This window comes from Mobula birostris, chromosome 7 (genome assembly GCF_030028105.1).
Source record: "Mobula birostris isolate sMobBir1 chromosome 7, sMobBir1.hap1, whole genome shotgun sequence".
NCBI lineage: Eukaryota > Metazoa > Chordata > Chondrichthyes > Myliobatiformes > Myliobatidae > Mobula > Mobula birostris.
This window is the reverse complement of record NC_092376.1, coordinates 15,544,231-15,566,297: the sequence shown is the minus strand read 5'-3', so window position 1 is coordinate 15,566,297 and position 22,067 is coordinate 15,544,231. Positions and strand designations below refer to the sequence as shown.

The 22,067-nt window shown below is 45.2% G+C and overlaps 1 protein-coding gene across 2 annotated transcripts in view; it reads left to right on the top strand.

The window, feature by feature from the left end:
• Window positions 1-22,067, top strand: part of LOC140200017 (arylsulfatase D-like) — a 77,958-nt gene that overhangs the window by 29,268 nt on the left and 26,623 nt on the right. For both annotated transcript variants that reach the window (XM_072262641.1, XM_072262642.1), the window contains exons 4-6: window positions 7,488-7,609; window positions 14,693-14,815; window positions 17,100-17,523. In XM_072262641.1, coding sequence (XP_072118742.1) covers window positions 7,488-7,609; window positions 14,693-14,815; window positions 17,100-17,523 — 669 coding nt within the window. The remainder of the gene's footprint in view (window positions 1-7,487; window positions 7,610-14,692; window positions 14,816-17,099; window positions 17,524-22,067) is intronic.

Sequence of the window (22,067 nt, the reverse complement as noted above, 5' to 3'; positions counted from 1 at the left end):
ATATGTACTTATATTATCATGTTTATTCTATTATAACTTTACAGGGAGTTTAGCCTCATCAAGTAGGACATCAATAGAGTAGCTCCTTAGCAGCTAGCCAGCTAGTTTAAATAATGTTAGCTGCTAATGAACGAGTGACACCTGTTAAACTCATCACAACATGTCTTTTACATTTTAACCCACTATGGGCAATAGAAAAGTCACTGTTGCAAACAGTGCAGCGAGCAACACTCTCATTATTTTTGAGGTCGACTGTAAAGCCCGCCCACAGAGAAAACTGATAGGTCTACTTAGCAGGGGTCCCCAACCTTTTCTGCACCGCGGACCGGTTAAATATTGACAATATTCTTGCGGACCGGCTGACCGGGGGTGGGGGTGTTAATCACAACTGGAATATTGGTGATAAGTCACTTATACACTCAATTTCATTTCTAAAAGAGTTTACCTAATGAATCTAATATTAAACACTCAGCACGTATTTTCCTCAGATGAATATAGTGATAAGTCAATTATAAGTCAATAGCATCATAACATTTTAAGTAACATTTGGATATTAAACACACAGCGCATATTTTCCTCGTATGAACATATAAAATCTTTGCAAAACACCAATATCGCTGAATCAGTGGGAGCCCTGGGCTTGTTTCCCTGCAACAAGACGGTCCTATCGAGGGGTGATGGGAGACAGCGATACTCGAAGGGGATTCCTTATGTCCAGTCTATTCCGCAGTTTAGTTTTCGTTGCATTCATTGCAGAATACACTGCTTCGCAGAGATATGTTGGAAATGGAAGCAACATTTTCAGTGCTTCTGTGGCTATCTCAGGATATTCAGCCTTGACTTTGATCCAGAATGCCAGCAGAGATGTTATGTCAAACATACTTTTCAGCCCACCGTCATTTGTAAGCTTGAGGAGTTGATCTTCTTCCAGCATTGACAAGGATGACCTCATGTGCATTCAAGTTCAACGGTGGGCGTGACAGGGAATGAGGAAAGGTGCAGCTGACTCATATCGTTTCATATAGCCAAATCATAATCATTTCCTCGTGGCCCGGTGGTTGGGGACCACGCTTAGCACGAAGAGAGAGCAATCAAGATGCTCGCTCTCCCTCTCCCTCTCTTTCTCAAAAAAAATCAAATTCCGGGATATTGTATATAATTTGCGGGCATCAGGAAGCCACTATCGATATGCGGGAGACTCCTGGAACTTCCGGGTGAGGTGAGATGTCTGTAACAGGCAGCCAAAGAACAAAGAAACCCAAAAGAACCATTTAAAAAAAAACTGTCAAACACCCAATGTGCAGATGCAAAAAAAATCATGCAAGCAATAACCACAAGCAAATGGTGTTCTGAAATGAAGTCTACAAAGAGAGTCCCATAGTACAGCACAGAGTCAGTGGTGTCTAGAAGGCCATCTCTGAACAAACAAGATGTTGAACTTTGAAGTACATGATCGACAGCAGAAGAAAACCACACCATGTTCCACTCCTGTACCTAATAATGTGGCCACTGAGTGTATAGTGAAATGACAACGAGGACGTGCTGGGGGCAGTCCGCAAGTGGCGGCACACATTTCGGCGTCAGCATCGCATGCGCACCGTGCTCGGCAGAACGAAACTGAGCACAATAAGCAATGAAACAACAACAGCAAAACAAGCAACACTCACAGCACGCTGGAGGAACTCAGCAGGTCGGGCAGCATCAGTGGAAACGATGAGTCGACGTTTCGGGCCGGAACCCTTTGTCAGGACTGAATAAAGAATGAGGGGGAAGGATTTGAAGAATGCTAGTAAATTCAGTTGAAAAACCAGTAATTTGAAAGACAAAGGGGTGGGGGAGGGGAAACAGGGACGTCATAGGCAGGAAAACAATGGGTAGTAGAAGAAGAAGAAGGAGGTGGAACCTTGAGGGAGGTGATAGGTAGCTGGGGGAGGGGGCAGAGTGACATAGGGATAGAGGAAGGGAGGGGGAAGGAATTACTGGGAGTTGGAGAATTCTATGTTCATACCAAGGGGCTGGAGACTACCTAGACGGTATATGAGGTGTTGCTCCTCCAACCTGAATTTAGCCTCATCATGGCAGTAGAGAAGGCCATGTATGGACATATCTGAATGGGAGTGGGAAGCAGAGTTGAAGTGGGTGGTTACCAGGAGATGTTGTCTGTTGTGGCGGACGGAGCGGAGGTGCTCGACGAAGCGGTCCCCCAATCTGCGTCGGGTTTCACTGATTTAGAGGAGGCCGCACCGGGAGCACCGGATGCAATAGATGACCCCAACAGACTCACAAGTGAAGTGTTGCCTCACCTGGAAGGACTGTTTGGGGCCCTGAATGGTGGCAAGAGGGGAGGTGTAGGGACAGGTATAGCACTTACGCTTACAGGGATAAGTGCCGAGTGGGAGATCCATGGGGATGGTCGTGCGGATAAGGGAGTCGTGGAGGGACCACTCCCTGCGGAAAATGGAGAGGGAAAGATGTGCTTAGTGGTGGGGTCCCGTTGAAGGTGGCGGAAGTTGCGGAGGATAATGTGCTGGATCCAGGGGCTGGTGGAGTGGTAGGTGAGGACAAGGGGAACTCTGTCCCTGTTGTGGTGGCAGGAGGATGGGGTGAGGGCCGAAGTGCGGGAAATGGAGGAGATGCGGGTGAGGGCATCATTGATGACGGTAGAAGGGAAACCACGATCCTTAAAGAAAGAGGACATTTGAGATGTCCTGGAACGGAAAGCCTCATCCTGGGAGCAGATACGGCGGAGACGGAGGAACTGGGAATAGAGAATGGCATTTTTGCATCTGGCTGGGTGGGAAGAGGTTTTTCCGCCTCCTTCTTCTTCTACTACCCATTGTTTTCCTGCCTATGACGTCCCTGCTTCCCATCCTCCACCCCTTTGTCTTTCGAATTACTGGTTTTTCAACTGAACGTACTAGCATTCTTCAAATCCTTCCCCCTCCTTCTTTCTTCAGTCCTGACGGAGGGTTCCGGCCCAAAACGTCGACTCATCGTTTCCACTGATGCTGCCCGACCTACTGAGTTCCTCCAGCGTGCTGTGAGTGTTGCTTTGATCCCAGCATCTGCAGATTATTTTGTGTTTAGCAGAACAAGCTCTCTGTTCCTCCCTCCCCATCACGCACGGACACTGTCCTTTAACCGCAGGACTGGCCTCCAGTAGACTCGGACTTGGAGCTGTATGCATACTGTTCATATAGATCAAATCTTTACACAGTGCATTGAGGACGTACAAGGTAAAACAATGAAAGAATGCAGAATAAAGTGCAACAGTTACAGAGAAAGTGCAGTGCAGGTAGACAATCACGTGCAAGATTATAACAAGGAAGCTTAGGAGATCAAGAATCCATTGTATCTTACCAGGGAACCTCTCAATAGTCTTGTAACAGCAGGAGAGAAGCTGTTCTTCGGACTGATTGGTATCTTTGGCAGAGGATGGAAGAGAGAATGTCCGGGACGGCTGGGGTCTTTGATTACCTCTGCTGCTTTACTGAGGCAGTGGAAGGTACAGACAGAGTCCATAGAGGGGAGACTGGTTCCCATGATGTGCTGAGCTGTGTCCACAACTCGCTACAGAATGTGGAGGGAGGAGTTTTCATGCAGTTGGAAGTGCAATTGTCAGCCTGCAAATTCCTGTTAAGTTTTGTAACATTAAAAATTTAAATGAATTGCAAGAAAAAGATGGAGCCGAGAATATGAGTCTAACTATGTGTTTTACTTTCAGCAAGGCTTGCACGTATCATGTGGTGACATAATGATGGATGCTATTCAAGGATATTTTACATATAACCCATAGTAAATGAACAAGATTGCCTAATCAACAACATACTTACAAGACCACTCAAATGTTACTGAAATGTTAAATACGCAACAAGCAAAATCAATGTTGCAAAGCAAGCTCAGTTATTGTGTTCTTAACATTTACATATTTTCAAAGATTAGCTTTATTTGTCACATGTATAGCAAAACATACAAGGAAATATATTGTTTGTGTCAAATCAAATCAGCAAGCCTTGTGCTGGGCAGCCCACGAGTGTTGTCACGCATCTCAGTTAGTTAGTTAAAGTCTGTCCCGAGCCTTATAGGTTCATCAGGCCAGTGCTTATGCCGGTTTCCATGGCGTGAAGCAACTGAGAGTACGAGACTCCCCCCCCCCCCGGATAGGACACCAGCATTATCGCGAAGTTAACCCCCAGCATTTTGCCAATACCCATTTTCATCTGGGTGGACTGGAGCACTGTGTGTTTAAGTGCCTTGCTCAAGGACACAACACGCTGGCTCGGCTGGGGCTCGAACTCACGACCTTCAGATCGCTAGTCCAGTGCCTTAACCACTTGGCCACGCACCACGTAGTTGTCATGCATCTGGTGCCAATATAATATGTCTGCAACTCACTAACCCTAACCATACATCTTTGGAAAGTAGGGGGAAACTGGAGCACCCAGAGGAAACCCACGCAATCTTGGGGAGAATGTACAATCGCTTTACAGGCAGACGTGGGAATTGAACCCTGATCGGTGGTCTTTATCGCTGTAAAATGATGCGTTAACCACTTCACAGCCATGCCGTCCTTTAATTTACCTTGATTCTTCCATGTATAGAGGGAAGGCACTGAATAGCGCTATCTAGAAGCAGCCCCCCACAGAAGAAAATAATCTTCAAAGCACTGCACAATTGGGAAGAACCATGTCAACTGTGCTCCTGGGCCCTCGGAGGCTCCATCTTCCTCTCACCCCAACCCTCCCCTCTCCATTGACACACCCAGCCTCCCCCCTCCCCCCTCTGATCCCACTTCTCATCCGTGCCGGGTCTTTACCATCCCCCCTGACATTCAACTGTCGTTGGCAGAATGCTCTGTTCTCAGTAAGGGCCTCACGTTTGTCCCCCTTTGCCCACACCTCAGCGAGTTCCGTGTTCGCCATGATGCGGAACTTTTCTTCCGCCGTCTCCGTCTCCGAGCCTACTTCTTCGGCAAGGACTCTTCCACCCCCACCGATGACCCCTTATCCCGTCTTCAACCCTCCTCTTCTTCATGGACACCCCGCTCTGATCTTCTTTCTGCTCTGGATCTCTTTATCGCTAATTGCCGACGGGACATCAACCGTCTCGACTTCACCACACCTTGTCCCCATTCCAACCTCACTCCTTCGGAACGCTCTGCTCTCCACTCCCTCCGCACTAATCCTAACCTTATTATTAAACCCGCTGATAAGGAGGGTGCTGTTGTAGTCTGGCGTACTGACCTCTACCTTGCTGAGGCACAGCGACAACTCGCGGATACCTCCCCTTATTTACCCCTCGATCGTGACCCTGCTAAGGAGCACCAGGCCATTGTCTCCCACACCATCACCGACTTTATCCGCTCAGGGGATCTCCCATCCACTGCTACCAACCTTATAGTTCCCACACCCCGCACTTCCCGTTTCTACCTCCTACCCAAGATCCACAAACCTGCCTGTCCTGGCCGACCTATTGTCTCAGCTTGCTCCTGCCCCACCGAACTCGTTTCTGCATACCTCAACACGGTTTTATCACCCCTTGTTCAATCCCTTCCGACCTATGTTCGTGACACTTCTCACGCTCTTAAATTTTTCGATGATTTTAAGTTCCCTGGCCCCCACCACTTTATTTTCACCATGGATGTCCAGTCCTTATATACTTCCATCCCCCATCAGGATGGTCTCAAAGCTCTACGCTTCTTTTTGGATTCGAGAGCTAATCAGTTCCCCTCTACCACCACTCTGCTCCGTCTAGCAGAATTAGTCCTACTCTTAATAATTTCTCCTTTGGCTCCTCCCACTTCCTCCAAACTAAAGGTGTAGCTATGGGCACCCGTATGGGTCCTAACTATGCCTGCCTTTTTGTTGGCTTTGTGGAACAATCTATGTTCCGTGCCTATTCTGGTATCTGTCCCCCACTTTTCCTTCGCTACATCGACGACTGCATTGGCGCTGCTTCCTGCACGCATGCAGAACTCGTTGACTTTATTAACTTTGCCTCCAACTTTCACCCTGCCCTCAAGTTTACCTGGTTCATTTCCGACACCTCCCTCCCCTTTCTAGATCTTTCTGTCTCTGTCTCTGGAGACAGCTTATCCACTGATGTCTACTATAAGCCTACTGACTCTCACAGCTATCTGGACTATTCCTCTTCTCACCCTGTCTCTTGCAAAAACGCCATCCCCTTCTCGCAATTCCTCCGTCTCCGCGGCATCTGCTCTCAGGATGAGGCTTTTCATTCTAGGACGAGGGAGATGTCTTCCTTTTTTAAAGAAAGGGGCTTCCCTTCCTCCACTATCAACTCTGCTCTTAAACGCATCTCCCCCATTTCACGTACATCTGCTCTCACTCCATCCTCCCGCCACCCCACTAGGAATAGGGTTCCCCTGGTCCTCACCTACCACCCCACTAGCCTCCGGGTCCAACATATTATTCTCTGTAACTTCCGCCACCTCCAACGGGATCCCACCACTAAGCACATCTTTCCCTCCCCCCCTCTCTCTGCATTCCGCAGGGATCGCTCCCTACACAACTCCCTTGTCCATTCGTCCCCCCCATCCCTCCCCACTGATCTCCCTCCTGGCACTTATCCGTGTAAGCGGAACAAGTGCTACACATGCCCTTACACTTCCTCCCTTACCACCATTCAGGGCCCCAAACAGTCCTTCCAGGTGAGGCAACACTTCAGCTGTGAGTCGGCTGGGGTGATATACTGCGTCCGGTGCTCCCGATGTGGCCTTTTATATATTAGCGAGACCCAACGCAGACTGGGAGACCGCTTTGCTGAACATCTACGCTCTGTCCGCCAGAGAAAGCAGGATCTCCCAGTGGCCACACATTTTAATTCCACATCCCATTCCCATTCTGACATGTCTATCCACGGCCTCCTCTACTGTAAAGATGAAGCCACACTCAGGTTGGAGGAACAACACCTTATATTCCGTCTGGGTAGCCTCCAACCTGATGGCATGAACATCGACTTCTCTAACTTCCGCTAAGGCCCCACCTCCCCCTTGTACCCCAACTGTTACTTATTTTTATGCACACATTCTTTCTCTCACTCTCCTTTTTCTCCCACTGTCCCTCTGAATATACCTCTTGCCCATCCTCTGGGTCCCCCCACCCCCCTTGTCTTTCTTCCCGGACCTCCTGTCCCATGATCCTCTCGTATCCCCTTTTGCCTATCACCTGTCCAGCTCTTGGCTCTATCCCTCCCCCTCCTGTCTTACCCTATCATTTTGGATCTCCCCCTTCCCCTCCAACTTTCAAATCCCTTACTCACTCTTCCTTCAGTTAGTCCTGACGAAGGGTCTCGGCCTAAAACGTCGACTGCACCTCTTCCTAGAGATGCTGCCTGGCCTGCTGCGTTCACCAGCAACTTTGATGTGTGTTGCTTGAATTTCCAGCATCTGCAGAATTCCTGTTGTTTGATGTCAACTGTGATGTTGTATTCCTCCATCCCAATAACAATTGGTTTCTCTCCAATAGAACTCCCAATATTGATCGCCTGGCTGAGGAAGGGGTAATGCTGACCCATCATATAGCAGCTGCTCCATTGTGCACACCCAGTAGGGCTGCCTTTATGACAGGCCGGTACCCTATTCGCTCAGGTAAGGTTGTGTGTACAGGAATATTTCTGCTTATCACTCTGTCGCAGTTACTTGAGAAAACAAACGGAAACTGCTGAGAGACTGAGACAGTATGACGCACTTCTAAGTAACTGAGTTCCAAGTCCAAGAAAGTAGTACTTTCGATCATTTATTAAGAAACCAGTAAAGACTAACGGTCTTACATAGTGATTTAAAAATGAACAAGACTAGCTTAGCAACAGTGAAATGAGCGGAATAAGCAAAGTTAAATTAACCAAATGAACAATATATTAGTTAAGTTATATAAAAAAAAATCCACCCTAATCCCAACCCCTGACCCTAATGCTGGCCGACATCCCCCACACCTGAGCACTCATTCCCTACAGTCCAACATCAACCCCTCCCACACCGAACATAAGTAATAACCTTAGCATATTCATAACCCTAAACTTAAAATGGATGTAAGGAGGAGGAAGTTCTCAATAAAGGCAGGTGTTGGGCCAGGTTAATGAAGGTGTGGGCCAAATCAAAGTCACTGGGTCGTGTGACACTGAATCCCCAGTAATGAGATCAAGAACCATAGAGGGATCATTTTTCCACTGCCCGCATAATTACACCTGCCTCACTTACTTCTAGCACCCCCCAACACACGTGACAAATTACCATAATAAATGTGCAACATAAAATACGATACAGACAGACAGAAAATAGATACATGGCTCCTACATGTATTTTTGTACATGTGAGTTATATTAATGAATTGAAGAGCTTCCCTCGAATGCAGATGAGTCCAGCCGATTGATTTTAAAACTGATGGTGACCACTTCAATGCAAGCGATTGTTTCCTTTAACCAAGATTATACATGGAAGTTCATCAAATTTTATAGCACAGAATTAGACCATTTGGCACAACTGCTCATACAGCATAGAACAAAGAAAAGAACAGTGTAATGTCTGTATTGAATATGATGCAGGATTAAATGAAGCCCCTTTTGCCTGTAAGCTGGCCGGTGGTATAGTGACATCTGAGGCGAGTGGTCCCGGGTTCGAATCCAGCTGCTTTTTGCACGCTTCCCATCCGTGCTGGGTTGAGCTTTGAGCTGGCAAATCAGCTTCATATAAACAGACACATGCTAAAGAAACTGCAAGGTCATCACCTGATGCGCAACAAGGCATGGAGAAGCTCAATAATCATCTGCCTGTACATGATCCATATCTTTCTGTGTGTTACAGCCTCTTGAACACCACCGTCATATCAGAGAGTTTTACAGCACTGGATTCAAAATTTTGCAGCACAGAATTAGGCAATATGGCCCAAGTGTTAATAAGGCACACAAGAAAGAGCATAGAATGGTAATGTACAGGGAAAGACCAAACAACATCTGTGCCAAAAATGATACTGAATCAAACATAATCTCCTGTCCACGTATGATCCATATCCCTTTACCCCTGTATATTCTTCTGTCCACCAAACAGCCTCTCAAGTTATTATGTGTAATTTATTTGTGGCAATATTACTTTGCATTGTGAACCTTAGTCTAGTGGAAAAATGCTTCATTTGGCAGTATACATGTATCCGGTTGAATGACAATAAATTGAACTTAAACTTAAAACTCCACTCTCATATCCTGGCAGCCTATTCCAAGCTCCTTCCACTGTCTGTATTTAAAACACAAGAAAATCTACAGATGCTGGAATTCTAGAGTAACACACAAAACGCTGGAGGAATTCTAAAGATCAGGCAGCTTCTATGGAAATGAATACTGTGTGTGTGTGCGTGTATTCGTCTCAAAGTGAAAACAGATTTCTTCAAATTGGTCTAATTTTATTAAAATTATTAAGCACGAAATAATTGCATAATTACTCACCTCCTTCAAGTCGGTATTTAGTAGATGCACCTTTGGCAGCAATTACAGTTTTGAGTCTATGTGGTTATGTCTCTATCAATTTTGCACATCTGAACACTGCAATTTTTCCCCATTCTTCTTTACAAGACAGCTCAAACTCTCTCAGAATGCATGGAATCATGAGTGAACAGCCCTTTTCAAGTCCAGCCACAAATTCTCAATTGGATTGAGATCTGGACTCTGACTTGACTGATCCAGGACATTAAATTTGTTGTTCTTAAGTCATTACAGTGTAGCTTTGGCTTTATGCTTCAGGTCATTGTCTTGCTGGATACATTCACTTTACCCTCTACCTTCACAAGCCTTCCAGGGCCTGCTGCAGTGAAGCATCCCCACAGCATGATGCAGCCACCACCATTCTTAATGGTCAGAATGCTGTGTTTTTGATGATGTGTGGTGTTTAGCTTATGCCAAACGTAGCATTTAGTCTGGTGGTCCAAAAGCTCAATTTCGGTTTCATCAGACAATGGAACCTTCTTCCAGCTGACTTCAGGTTCTTCCATGTGCCTTCTGGGAAACTCTAGCCGAGATTTCATGTGAGTTTTTTTTTCCAAACAGTGGCTTTCTCTTTCCCACTCTCCCATAAAGCTGCAAATGGTGAAGCACTTGGGCAACAGTTGTTTTACGCACAGTCTCGCCCATCTCAGCCACTGAAGCTTGTAACTCCTCCAGAGTTGTCATAGGTCTCTTGGTGGCCTCCCTCACTAGTCCCCTACTTGCACATTCACTCACTTTTTGAGGATGACCTGCTGTAGGCAGATTTGCAGCTACTATGCCATATTCTTTCCATTTCTTGATGATTGACTTAACTGTACGCCATGGGATATTCAGTGACTTGAAGGCTTTCTTGCATCCATCTCCTGACTTGTGCTTTTCAATAGCCTTTTTGAAGAGTTGCTTAGAGTATTCTTTTGTCTTCATGGTGTAGTATTTGCCAGGATACTGACTCACCAGCAGTTGGACCTTCCAGATGCAGGTGTATTTTTACTGCAATGAATAGAAACAGACAGTGATCACTAATTATGTAACTTCTAAAACCAATTGGCTGCAGCAGTGATAATTTGGTGTGCCATATTAAAGGGAGTGAATACTTATGCAATCAATTATTTTGTGTTTTATATTTGTAATTAATTAATTTGTAAGTCTGGGTTGTAGCGAAGGATGCATCCAGCCTGCTTGATGAGTTTATTTAGTCTTTTTGCATCACCAGCACCAATGCTGCTTCCCCAACATAAAGCCGCAACATTGTGGCCCAAAGGGCCTGTATTGTGCTGTAGCTTGTCTATGTTGCTAAGATTGCACTTGCTGTAGCAGACTGGTAAAAGATCTCCAACATCCTGCTACACATATTGAAGGATCTCAGCTTCCTTAGAAAATAGAGTCCACTCATCCCCTTCTTTTAAACAGCCCTGGTGTTGGTTTTCCAGTCAAATCTGTCGTCATGGTGAACACCCAAGTACTTGCAATCCTCCAGCATCGCAACTTCTTCTCCCAGAACGTACACAGGACTCATCACAGTCCCTTTCCTCCTAAAATCAATTACCATCTCCCTGGTTTTGGCCACATTCAGAAGAGGGCGATTCCTCCCGCACCCCTCCACAAACTTCTCTACCGGTCCTCTGTGCCCTGACTCCTGCCCACCTCTGATGAACCCAACCACGCAGACTCATCGGAGAACTTCTGCAAGTGAACAAAACGCGGATTTGTACCGGAAGTCTGAGGTGTACAGTGTGAACAGAAATGGAGACAGGAAAAGGAGCCAGGAGACAGAAGTAGAGCCTCTATCACCATCCCGTGTACTCACCACTCTCTGTGGCTCAAAAAAAAATCTTACCACTGACATCCTCCCTGTACTTTCCTCCAATCACCTTAAAATGATGTCCCCTCACGTTAGCCAGTTTCACCCTGGGAAAGAGTCTCTGGCTGCTCACTCGATTGATGCCACATTGTTTTGTACACCTCTATCAAGTCATCTCATATCCTCCTCCTTTCCAAAGAGAAAGACCCTAGCTCACTTAACCTTCTGTGATAAGACAGAAACATAGAAAACCGGCCCACAAAGTTGTGCCGAGCATGTCCCTACCTTAGAAATTACTAGGCTTATCCATAGCCCTCTACTTTACTAAGCTCCATGTCCCTATCCAAAAGTCTCTTAAAAGACCCTATCGTATCCACCTCCACCACTGCCACCAGCAGCCTATTCCACGCACTCACCACTCTTTGCGTTTAAAAAAAAAAAAACAACAACTTACCCCTGACATCTCTGTACCTACTCCCAAGCACCTTAAACCTGCGCCCTCTCGTGGCAGCCATTTCAGCCCTGGGAAAAAGCCTCTGACTATCCACACAATCAATGCCTCTCGTCATCTTATACACCTCTATCAGGTCACCTCTCATCCTCCGTCGTTCTAAGGAGAAAAGGCCGAGTTTACTCAACCTTCCTTCATAAGGCATGCTCCCCAATCCAGGCAACATCCTTGTAAATCTCCTCTGCACCCTTTCTATGGTTTCCACATCCTTTCTGTAGTGAGGCGACCAGAACTGAGCACAGTACTCCAAGTGGGGTCTGACCAGGGTCCTATATAGCTGCAACATTACCTCTCGGCTTCTAAATTCAATTCCACGATCAATGAAGGCCAATACACCATATGCCTTCTTAACCACAGTCAACCTGCACAGCTGCTTTGAGTGTCCTATAGACTCGGACTCCCTCTGATCCCCCACACTGCCAAGAGTCTTACCATTAATACTATATTCTGCCATCATATTTGACCTAACAAAATGAACCACTTCACACTTATCTGGGTTGAACTCATGCTCTCTAATCCAGGCAACGTTCGGGTAGATCTCCTCTCCACCCTCTTTCATCTGATTCCAGACAGATCATTACATATGTACTGTAAGAGCATCAAGATGATAGGAAAGGAAAAGCAATAGCAGGATGGAGAATATAGTGTTACATTTACAGAGAAAGTGGCGAGCAGGTTAGCAATGTAGTGTAAGTGCCACAAGGAGGTAGACTGAGAGATAAAGAGATCAAGTTTCTACTGTGTAAAGTCCTTGCATTAGCTGATATGCAACAGCTACCCTACTCTAACAGAAACGATTCAACTCTGTTCGGTGATGTGAAGTTCAGGGCCGGGAATGTCAGGACCTTCATGAATAACCCCAATAGGGAATGGGATGAGAGCAACTCCACAGGAGGATGTCTGAAGAAAAAGGGAGGAGGGTGGTTGAGGAATAAACGTTGACTCACACCCACCAGGAAAATTCATCTGCAGATACAGGAACGATTTAACTGCTTCTTCATTTAGGGTTATCAAATCCTTTGTGTTCACAGCTTGTGACATTTACCAGGAGTATTGTAGATGAAGGGCCCAAAGTATTGTTGAGGATCCCTATCACCCATCCCACAATCTCCTTGACCCACTACCGTCAGGAGGAAGGTGCAGGAGTTTCAGGAGTAAGACTGACAGACTGGGTGACAGCTTCTTCGCTCAGGCTGTGAGACAAATGAATACTTTGCCACCACCGAGGTCTCATCACCAGGACACTGAGCTGTTTACTGTTTACACATGCATTTTACATTATATTTTATTAACTTATTTGTGCTAATATTTTGTTTTTTCTGCTCTGTGTGATATATGTATTGTAGGTACACCGTGGTCTGGAGGAATGTTGTTTCATTTGGTTTGTATGTATGTTCAGTCAGATGACAATAAACTTGAACATGAATTGTATATTGTTGATCCTCAAAGCAAAGCAAGCAATATAACTTTGGCTGTCAGTGAAAAGTCCTGCCTTCTTCATATTCTGTTCCATTGAAGTCAAGGGACCTAGAGCTCAGGAAGAGAGAATGACAAGGGACCAAAACCATTGCTGGCTTTTAATCTCAAACTATAAAACAACTCTACATTGGTGAGATCTGTTGTAAATTGAAGAACTGCTTCATCGAGCACCTCCACACTATCCGCCACATGTGGTACTTCCTGGTGGCCAAAAGTTTTAATTCTGATTCCCATTCCTATTCTGACATGTTGATCCATGGCCTTCTCTTGTACTAAGATGAGGTCACCTTCAGGGTGAAGGGACAACCCCCTTATATTCCGTCTGAGTACCCTCCAACCTGATGGTATGAATATTGATTACTCCTTTCGAAGAACAAAATTCCACCCCTCCTCTATTCCCCACTCTAACTTTTTTTATATCTCACCTGCCTATTAGATTAGATTAGATTAGATTATGAGGACACACAGTCCTCTTTTATTGTCATTTAGTAATGCATGCATTATGAAATGATACAATATTCTTCCGGTGTGATATCGCAGAAACACAGGACAGACCAAGACTGAAAAACGAACAAAAACCACATAATTATAACATAGTTACAACAGTGCAACAATACCATAACTTGATGAAGAAAAGGCCATGGGACAGTAAAAAAGTTCAAAGTCTCTCGAAAGTCCCGCATCTCACGCAGACGGGAGAAGGAAGAAAACTCTCCCTGCCATGCCCGACCACAGTCTGACTCTGAGTCGTCCGAAAACTCCGAGCTCCGATCAGCCCTCCGACACTGAGCATCGAGCACCATCTCTGCCGAACGTTTCGACCTCAGCCTCGGTCGCCAGCAGCAGGCAAAGCCGGGGATTTTGGTGCTTTCCCTCCGGCGATTCTCGATCGCGCAGTAGCAGTGGCAGCAAACCGGGCATTTCAGAATTTTCTCCAGATGTTCCTCTGCTTCTCACGTCTGTCACAAATCAGAATTGTGCACGGCATCCTACTTTCAAATATGATATCATTTCACCGGAGAGCTGTGCGCGCTGCGTCGCATCGCCATCTTCTCCTCCCGCCTATTACTTACCCCTGGGTCCTCTTCTGCTTCCCTTTCTCCTGTTGTCCTCTTTTCTCTCCTATTAGTTTCTTTCTTCTCCAGCCCTTGACCTTTCTCACCCACCCAGTTTCACCTATAACCTTCTAGCTAGCCTCCTTCCCCTTCCCCCCCATCTTTTTATTCTGGCATCTTCCTCCTTCCTCCTCAGTCACTGCCCGAAACATCGACTGTTTACTCTTTTCCATAGGTGCTGCCTGATATGCTGAGTACCTCCTGCATTTTGTGTGTGTTGCTCTGGATTTCCAGCATCTCTGGATTTTGTTGCCTTTCCAATAAATCAGCTAATTGTTTGCACTTTGATTCAAGGTATGGACAATGGTTACAGAGTCCGCGTCCTTATTTTCACTGGCAGCTCTGGTGGACTTCCGAGAAATGAGACAACGTTTGCAGCAATATTACAGAAACAAGGATATGCTACAGGCATTATAGGTACGCCCCAACAAAATATCAACATTGGTTTTCATTTACTTATTCACGGGATGCAGCTGCTGCAGTCAATCCCAGTATATTAATACCTTGTTATTCCTTGTTTTGCACTCTACACTCAGTGGCTACTTTATTAGGGTAATCTGTACACCTGCTGTTAATGCAAATATCTATTCAGCCAATCATGTGACAGCAAATCAATCCATAAAATCATGAGGACTTGCTCAAGAGGTTCAATTGTTTCTCTGACCAAACATCAGAATGGCAGGGGGCGGGGAAGAAGTGTGATCTAAGTGACTTTGACCATGGAATGATTGTTGGTGCCAGATGGGGTGATTTGTGTATCAGAGAAACTGCTGATCTCTTGGGATTTTCACTCACAACAGTTTCCAGAGTTTACAGGGAATGGTGCGAGAAACAAGAAGCATCCGGTGAGTAGCAGTGCTGTGGGGGGATAAAATGAGGTCGGAGGAGAATAGCCAGATCAGTCCAAGCTGACAGGAAGGTGATATTTGCTGAAGTAACCATTACAACAGTGGTGTGCGGAAGAGCGTCTCTGAATGCACAAGACTTCAAACCTTGAAGTGGATGGGCTACAGCAGCAGAAGACCATGAACATGAACTCATTGGTCTCCTTATTAGGTACAGGAAGTATCTAATAAAGTGGACTCTGAGTATATATTTATTTTCCTAACTTATAAGTTTCTTATATCTTTGCATTCTTGTCATAAGTTGACACATTTCATCTCATATGTTGGTTATAATGAATCTGATTCTTGTTCAGGGGTTGTTAAGAATGAGTGAGTGAGTTTGGGTTTCCAAGGGTGTAAGGTCACCAGGAGGAAGTGGGATGTGGTGTTGAGCAAGATCAGTTTCAATATGAGGATCTGTGTAGCCTGGACTAGGTTGATCGGCAGGTACCCTCCCCTAGAAGGATGTTAGCGTATCACAGTCTGTTATAGGTACAAGCTTTAAAATTCCAGAATTAATTTAGTGATGATGGATGTTCACAGGGTAAATGCGAGCAGGCTTTTATCCCCACTTAGGTTTGTTGTGACTAGAAGGTCATAGGTTAAGAGTGAAAGGTGACATGTTTAAGGGGAAATGAGGGAAACCTTTTCACTCTGCGAGTGTAGAGCGAGCTGCCAGTGGAGGTGGTGGATGTGGGTTTGATTTCAACAATTAAGAGATGTACATGGGTGGGAGGGGTATGGTGTGTGTGTGGGTTGATGGAAGTCGGCAGAAGAACAGTTCATCATGGAATAGATGGGCCAAAGGTCCTACTTCTGTGCTGTAGTGCTCTGTGACTCTACTGGAATTTAAACTCCCCTATCTGAAGCAGTGGTATTTGAGTCCAGGGCCCAGGCTTCTGAATGCTGTTAAGACATTCGAAGCTGGCCAATTAAAGGAATAAATAATGAAACCTTTGGAAAAAAAAAGGAAGCTCTTCTTGGCTATTACTATAATGTCCATACTGCAAACTTTATAAAAGTACAGCTGAATGAAAGGTAAAATTTTCATCTCGGGGGGGGGCGGGTAGGAGAGGGAGGGAATAAAAGCAGAGAAACTGTTTTGGGACAGATTACATTGGTTCAGGGAAATATCATCAGGGTTGACTTCAATTTTAAATGACATAATTGAGCTCCCTGATGTAAAGCTGATAGCCAGGTATTAAGTGCAGCAACAGCCCCTCTCCTCAGTCAGCCACTGAGCCACCACTGGGCTCAGTGTCTAGACACAGGATGGCTGGTCAGACGTAGGTACATTGTATTCTGCTTTGCGCCTCAGGAGTATGGGTTTCTGGGGCCTTCTGAATCACAGAAGAACCAGCTATCAGCCAGCCAATATGACCTGTTGGTTATGGTTCTATATAGTGGGTCAAAGTCATATTTTTCCCAATGCAATGCTTTTTGATTGATACTATAAACTTATTGTGCCCTTTATATCCCTCTCCCCAGGGAAGGGAATTTGAGGTGAAGATCATAGAACATAGAATACCACAGAACAGTACAGATGCTTCAGCCCACAATGTTGTGCTGACTTTTTAATCTACTCTAAGATCAATCTAACCCTACATGGCCCTCTATTTTTCTGTCATCCATGTGCCTAAGAGTTTCATAAATATCCTTAATGTGTCTGCCCCCACTGCTACCCTGGCAGGGCATTCCACACACCCACCACTCTATGCCAAGAAAAACCCACTTGCCTCGGACTTCCAAGGTGGGTAGGATTACATTAGAAAAGTTTACCTTGAAAGATTAATTCAGAAACTTTTCTTTTCCAACAGGCAAATGGCACCTGGGTGTAAACTGTGAAACCAGGATTGATAACTGTCATCACCCACTCAGTCATGGCTTTGATTACTTCTATGGCATGCCATTCACCAATTTGTATGATTGCAAGCCGGGAGCTCAAAGCATCATTTTAGCAGATGTACAAACCATTGTCTATCTGATCACCGAAGTGGTCTTTGCTGGATTTTTGACCCTGCTGGCTTTAAGATGGACCGGCTATGTATGCGTTGGTTGGAAGTGGATCGTATGGCCTGCGGTGTTTTATTCCCTGCTCTTTGGATCTTGGTACAGCATGTTTGGATTCCTGAGACTCTGGAACTGTCTGGTCATGAGGAACCACCAAGTCATCCAACAGCCATCAGATTCAGAAACCCTCCCAACAAGAATGATCGAGGAAGCTCTGACATTCATTGAAAGGTAGAACTATCTTAAAAACTGGAAAAGATTGCAGAGGCATTAACAATGATCTTTCAAGAAACGATAGATTCTGGCATTGTACTAGCATTGTACTGGATGACTGGAAAATTGCAAATGTTACTCTGCTATTTAAGAATGGTGGGAGGCAGCAGAAAGGAAACTACAGACCTGTTAGCCTGACATCAGTGGTTGGAAAGTTGTTGGAATCGATTGCTAGGGATGAGATTACAGAGTACCTGGAGGCACATGATAAGATAGGCCAAAGCCAGCGTGCTTTCTTGAAAGAAAAATCCTGCCTGACTAACCTACTTCAACTTTTTGAGGAAATTACAAGCAGGGTAGGCAAAGAAGATGCAGTAGATGTGGTGAATTTGGATTTTCAGAAGGCCTTTGAGAAGGTGCTGTACATGAGGCTGCTTATCAAGGTAAGAACCCATGGAATCACAGGGGAGTTACTAGCATTGGTGGAGCATTGGCGGATTGGCAGGAAACAGAGAATGGGAATAAAGAGATCCTCTTCTGGCTGGCTGCCAGTTACCAGTGGTGTTCCACAGGGTTCCATGTTGGGACCGCTGTTTTTTGCAATGATTTGGACTATGGGATTAATGGATTTGTGGCTAAATTTGCTGATGATACAAAGATAAGTGGAGGAGCGGGCAGTGTTGAGGAAACAGAGAGCCTGCAGAGAGACTTAGATAGTTTAGGGGAATGGGCAAGATGGCAAATGAAATACAATGTTGGAAATTGTATGTTCATGCACTTTGGTGAAAGAAGTAAACGGGCAGACTACTATTTAGATGGGGAGAGAATTTAAAATGCAGAGATGCAAAGGGACTTGGGAGTCCTTGTGCAGGATACCCTAAAGGTTAACCTCCAGGTGGAGTTGATGGTGAAGAAGGCAAATGCAATGTTGGCATTAATTTCTGGAGGTATAGAATATAAGGGCAGGGATGTGATGTTGAGGCTCCACAAGGCACTCGTGAGACCACGCTTGAGTATTGTGTGCAGTTCCTTTATTTTATTTTAGAAAGGATATACTGACATTGGAGAGGGTTCAGACAAGATTCACGAGGATGATTCCAGGAATGAAAGTGTTAGTGTATGAGGAACGTCTGGCAGCTCTTGGGCTGTATTTCCTGGAGTTCAGGAGAATGAGAGGGAATCTCTTAGAAATATTCCAAATGTTAAAAGGCCTGAACAGATTAGATATGGCAAAGTTATTTCCCATGGTAGGGGATTCTAGGACAAGAGGACACGACTTCAGGCTTGAAGGACGTCCATTTATAACAGAGATGTGGAGAAATTACTTCAGTCAGAGGGTGGTAAATCTGTGGAATTTGTTGCCACGAGCAGCTGTGGAGGCCAAGTCATTGGGTGTATTTAAGGCAGAGATAGATAGGTTCTTGATTAGCCAGGGCATCAAAGGGTACGGGGAGAAGACAGGGAAGTGGGGATGACTGGAAGAATTGGATCAGCCCATGATTGAATGGCGGAGCAGACTCGATGGGCCGAATGGCCTGAGATACAACCCTGAGATTCATTTTCTTGCGAGCATTCTCAACAAATCCATCATAGAACAAAAACCATAATGGAATCACTGAAAGACCATTTGTCTTTTGTTCACCCAGTGTGCAAAAGACAATAAACTGTGCAAATACAAAAAGAAAGAAATACTAATAATAGATAAATACCTCGAACATAAGATGAAGAGTCCTTAAAAGTGAGTCCAAAGGTTGTAGGAAAATTTCTGTGATGGGGCAAGTGAAGTTGGGTGAAGTTATCCCTTTAGTTCAAAGCCTAATGGTTGAGGGGTAATAATTATTTCTTAACCTGGTAGTGTGAGTCCTGAGGCTCCTGTACCCCCTTCCTGATGATAGCAGTGAGAAGAGACCATGGCGTGGGTGGTGGGGATCCCTGATAATAGATGCGGCTTTCCTATGAAAATACTCGTTGGAAAGAGTTTTACCAGTGGTGGACTGAGCCATATCCATTACTTTTTGTAGGATTTTCCATTCAAGAGCATTGCTGTTTTCATTCCAGGCTGTGATGCAGCCAGTCAATATATTCTCTGCTACACATCTACAGAAGTTTGTCAAAGTTTTAAATGTAATGGTGAATCATTACAAACTCCTAAGGAAGTAGAGGCTTTGCCGTGCCTTCTTTGTAATTGCACTTGCGTGCTGGGCCCAGGACGCGTCCTCTGAAATGATTCCATTGGGGAATTTAAAGCTGTTGACCCTGATCACCTCTGAGGCCTAGCTCATCAACATCTGATTTCATCCTTGTTAAGTCAACAATCAGCTTCTTGGTCTTGTTCATTGAGTAAGAGGTTGTTGATGCATCACTCAGCCAGATTTTCAGTCTCCTTCCTATATGCTGATTTATCCATAAGACCATAAGAGACAGGAGCAGAATTAGGCTATTTAGCCCATCGAGTCTGCTCCACCATTCAATCATGGTGGACTTTTTTTTTCTCCTCCTCATTTCTCCCCATTTCCAGGTCTCCTTGGAACCTTTGATGCCATGTCCAATCAAGATCCTATCGATATCTGCCTTAAATACACCCAATGACCTGGACTCCACAGCTGCATGTGGCAACACATTCCACAAATTCACCACCCTCTAGCTAGCAAAATTTCTCTGTATCTCAGTTTTGAATAGACGCCCCTGTATCCTGAGGCTATGCCCTCTTGTCCTAGACTCTCCCACCATGGGAAACATCCTTTCCACACCTACTCTGTCTAGGCCTTTCAATATTCAAAAGGTTTCATTGAGATTCCCCCCCGCCCATCCTTCTGAACTCCAGCGAGTACAGACCCAGAGCCATCAAACATTCCTCATATGATAACCCTTTCATTCCTGGAATCATCCTTGTGAACCTCCTCTGGACCCTCTCCAGTGCCAGCACATCTTTTCTAAGATGAGGAGCCCAAAACTGTTCACTATACTCAAGCTGAGGCCTCACCAATGCTTTATAAAGCCTCAGCATCCCATCCTTGCTCTTGTATTCTAGATCCCTTGAAATGAGTGCTAACATTGCATTTGCCTTCCTCACCACCATCTCAACCTGCAAGTTAATCTTCAGGGTGTTTTGCACTAAGACCCAGATTTTTGGATTTTCTCCCTATTTAGAAAATAGTCCGCACATTTATTTCTACTACGAAAGTGCATGGCCATGCATTTTCCAACACTGTATTTCATTTGCCACTTTCTTGTCCATTCTCCTGACCTGTCTAAGTCCTCCCGCATCCTCCCTGTTTCCTCAACACTATCTGCCAATCCACCAATCTTTGTACCATCTGCAAACCTGGCAACAAAGCCATCCATTTCATCATCTAAATCTTTTATATACAATATAAAAAGTAGTGGTCCCAACACCGACCCCTGCGGAACACCACTAGTCACTGGCAGCCAACCAGACAGGGATCCTTTTATTTGCAGTTGCTGCCTTCTTCCAATCAGCCAATGCTCTAACCATCTTAGTAACTTTCCTGTAATAGCACGGGCTCTTAACTTGGTAAGCAGCCTCGTGTGGCACCTTGTCAAAGGCCTTCTGAAAGTCCAAATATACAACATCTACTGCATTCCCTTTATCCGTCCTACTTGTACTCTCCTCAAAGAATTTCAACAGGTTTGTCAGGCAAGATTTTCCCTGAAGGAAACCATGCTGACTTTGTCCTATCTTGACCTGTGTCACCAAGGACTCCATCACCTCGTCCTTAACAATTGACTCTAACATCTTCCTAACCACTGAATTTGATTGGCACCACTCTAACATCATCCCAACCACTGAGATGTAAAATTAGTCAGCTCCATCACGAGTACTAACCTCCGTAGTATCTAAGATGTCTTCAAGGAACGAAGCCTTGGGAAGGCAGCGTTCATGATTAAGGACCCCCACCACCCAGGACATGCCCTCTTCTCATTGTTACCATCAGGGAGGAGGTACAGATGGCTGAAGGCACACACTCAGATTCAGGATCGGCTTCTTCCTTTCCGCCATATGATTTCTAAATGGACATTGAACCCATGAACACTACCTCTCTACTTTTTAAAAAATTTATTTCTGTTTTTGCATCATTTATTTTAGCATAACTATTTTATAAATACTTACAGAATGTCTCTCTGGTGCTTCCCCACTCTCTCCGCTCTCCCTTCCCCTTTTCCCAAACATGATTCCCCTTCCCACTCTCAGTCCACAATAGAGACCCATATCAGAATCACGTTTATCGTTACTCACATATATTATATTTATTATAGCTAGGGTGTCTAATACTTTTGCACAGTACTGTATATCTGGCAGGAACAAAGGATTTGTGGAATGGGGAGAGCAGAATGCCCTGTGATGGGGTCTGGAACTGGTGGCAGAGGAATGCCTGGGGTGGGGGTGGTGTGGGTGCAGACACACCCAGCCCTGTGACACCAAAGAAGGTCATTTAATTCCAAACAATTAAATTATTGATCATTGCAGAATGTCTCTCTGGTGCTTCCTGCTCCCTCCTCTTTCCCTTCCCCCATTCTCAGTCATGATTCCCCTCTCCCTG